The sequence below is a fragment of the Salvelinus sp. IW2-2015 genome, linkage group LG3 (assembly GCF_002910315.2).
Source record: "Salvelinus sp. IW2-2015 linkage group LG3, ASM291031v2, whole genome shotgun sequence".
In the NCBI taxonomy this organism is placed as follows: Eukaryota; Metazoa; Chordata; class Actinopteri; order Salmoniformes; family Salmonidae; genus Salvelinus; species Salvelinus sp. IW2-2015.
This window is the reverse complement of record NC_036840.1, coordinates 26250770-26253920: the sequence shown is the minus strand read 5'-3', so window position 1 is coordinate 26253920 and position 3151 is coordinate 26250770. Positions and strand designations below refer to the sequence as shown.

At 42.4% G+C, this 3151-nt stretch overlaps 1 protein-coding gene across 1 annotated transcript in view; it reads right to left on the bottom strand.

Annotated features, from left to right (window-relative positions):
* The window catches only part of LOC111953737 (neuralized-like protein 4), a 36213-nt gene that overhangs the window by 18248 nt on the left and 14814 nt on the right, over window positions 1-3151 (bottom strand). Inside the window, 2 exon segments of the mRNA XM_070435706.1 lie at window positions 2098-2243; window positions 2407-2535. Coding sequence (XP_070291807.1) covers window positions 2098-2243; window positions 2407-2535 — 275 coding nt within the window.

Below are 3151 nucleotides of genomic sequence, written 5' to 3'. Positions count from 1 at the left end.
CGATTTCTCAGTTTGTTCCAAACTTCTTCCGTGTAAGAATGATGGAGGCCACTGTGTTCTTGGGGAACTTCAATGCTGCAGACATTTTTTGGTACACCTTCCCCAGATCAGTGCCTCGACACAATCCTGTCTCGGAGCTCTATGGACAATTCCTTCGACCTCATGGCTTGGTTTTTGCTCTAACATGCACTGTCAACTATGGGACATCATAGACAGGCGTGTGCCTTTCCAAATCATGTCCAATCAATTTAATTTACCACGGGTGGACTCCAATCAAGTTGTAGAAACATCGAGGATGATCAACGGAAACAGAACGCACCTGAGCTCAATTTCAAGTCTCATGGCAAAGGTGTGGCGAAATCCTGCACGGAGCCTTCACCGTGCTCTGCCACTTTAAGAGCGCATGAGCAGTAAGGAATGAGGAAATAAAGATAGCTCGTTCAGCTCTTTGGGGAGGAGCTCTTGGGTGGCGCGACAGTTTGATTGTGTGTGCTATGCTGCAGAAGTTTTGTTTTCAGCGTATGTAGTTATAAAGTATTTAACTCAATCATCGGTGTGATCGCTCTACGGCGTGATCGTTTTCGTTTGGGACCGCGCCGGTTATGGATCGCATGGATTAGTAGCAACATTGTTGCGAAGCTTTAACCTACAAACCAACAAACCATCTGACAGTACACCGGCACGCCTGAAGACCCCAGCTAAGATCTCTCTTGTTCCCTTTCTCTCTTTCTCTTCCCTCCATTCCAGTGCTTTACCCTGCAACAGACTCTCTATTTTCCTAATGTACATCCCATTGAAGTTCATGGGAGCTGGACTATTATTGCCCTGCCAGAAGTATTTGGGTGGACATTTTAGTTAAAGGAAGGTTGCTTTCAAGTGTGTATTGTTATTTGAACTGTATTGAGGTTGCGTGTACTAAGGACATGTGGCCGAGAAGACTGTGGACATTTTTAAGGCCTTTGTTGTGTCTATGAACATCCCCCACATTCATACCCTCTGCACTCCTCCACTGGAAGATAATACAGATTATTGCAAATCCTCTGTTGATGACTGGGTTCTTTCTTGTATGAAGTTGCTGTTAAATTGCTCTGCCATTATTATTATTATTATTATTGTATGAGGTATTCTTGGTGGGGTTACCCCTGTGCTGTGATGTGGGTTTTATAGGGTGTGTATTCTCTTTTCTCTCCACTGGCTATCTGGTAAACAGGCTACACTCTAGGCAGTCTCTTCTGCTGATGTGTGTGGGTCTGGTAGTGGTACTCTCTCTATTCTACTCTTTTCCTTTCGGCATGGTTAATACCTGCCTGGCGCCAGAACAAAATCTGTCTTTACCCCTCTCTAATAAATACCGCTACAAAGGTATCGGTTCTTGTTTTTTAAATAAATTTGCAAAAATGTCTAAAGAAACTTGTTTTCCCTTTGTCATTATGGGGTATTGTGTAGATTGATGAGGAAAACATTTAATGAATANCGATTTCTCAGTTTGTTCCAAACTTCTTCCGTGTAAGAATGATGGAGGCCACTGTGTTCTTGGGGAACTTCAATGCTGCAGACATTTTTTGGTACCCTTCCCCAGATTAGTGCCTCGACACAATCCTGTCTCGGAGCTCTACGGACAATTCCTTCGACCTCATGGCTCGGTTTTTGCTCTAACATGCACTGTCAACTATGGGACATCATATAGACAGGTGTGTGCCTTTGCAAATCATGTCCAATCAATTGAATTTACCACAGGTGGACTCCAATCAAGTTGTTCAAACATCTCAAGGTTGATCAACGGAAACAGAACGCACCTGAGCTCAATTTCAAGTCTCATGGCAAAGGTATCGGTTCTTGTTCTTTAAATAAATTTGCAAAAATGTCTAAAGAAACTTGTTTTCCCTTTGTCATTATGGGGTATTGTGTAGATTGATGAGGAAAACATTTAATGAATACATTTTAGAATATGGTAACGTAACAAAATGTGGAAAAAGTCAAGGGGTCTGAATACTTTCCGAAGGCACTGTATAAGAGCTTTACAAAAAACTCCACCCCAGCAACTCTACTTTCAGACCTTGAATACCTCTCCATGTTATTCCCCCTGCCCTGGCTCACCTCGAACAATTCGTCTGTTTTGAGTTCCTTGGCGCTGAAGACGATGCCATGAGCGTATCCTCCTACCCGGACGGCCTGGCAGCCCTCTCCCAGCAGAACCACGTTCTTACCATGTTTACTGTGGAGCCGGTGTGCCACGCCTGCCACTACACACACACACACACACACACACACGTGCGTACGTACGTACAGAAGGAGACACACGCACAGAGGAAAAAGAGATGTGAGCCAGTTCATTTGCGGTCTGTTGTTTAACAATTTATTTAAATCCGGAACCTGAGAAAAAACACACATGTCCGTGGTGCGTACCTGGTGAGTGTATGGGGAAGCTCTTCTCCGTTATGTTGCTGGTACACAGACTGTTGTCCAGAGGGCCAGAGGAACTGGTGATGGACACCTGGACACACTGACCGTACAGGTCTATCACCGCATACACCTCTAATGGAGGGAGGGAGGGAAGGAGAGTGTTTTGYAAAGTCTCCCTTGACAAAGACAATTAATCTTAATGAGACAAATATCGATAAATAAAAAGTAAAATAACTAAATAGCAGCTCTTTTATGCTAAAATATCACTGCTAAGTGTATTTATTCAGAGACGCTTGTGGCAGCTAACTAAAAATACSCTTAGCAAACAGCCAAGACAGCGCAGGAGTGGCTTCGGGACACTATCAATTCCATTTTAATAAATTCATGAGACCCCTAGCACATACAGTGCCTTCGGAAAAGTATTGATTCCCCTTGACCTTTTCCACAAATTGTTACGTTACAGCCTTATTCTAAAAAAAAATTTTTTTTAGAATATATATATATTTTTTAAATACATAACTCAGCAATCGACACACAATACCCATAATGACAAAGCAAAAGCAGGTTTAGACATTTTTGCAAATAAAAAAATAGAACCTTATTTACATAAGTATTCAGACCCTTTGCTATGAGACTTGAAATTGAGCTCAGCTGCATCCTGTTTCCATTGATCATCCTTGAGATGTTTCTACAACTTGATTGGAGTCCACCTGTGGTAAATTAAATTGATTGGACCTGTCTATATAAA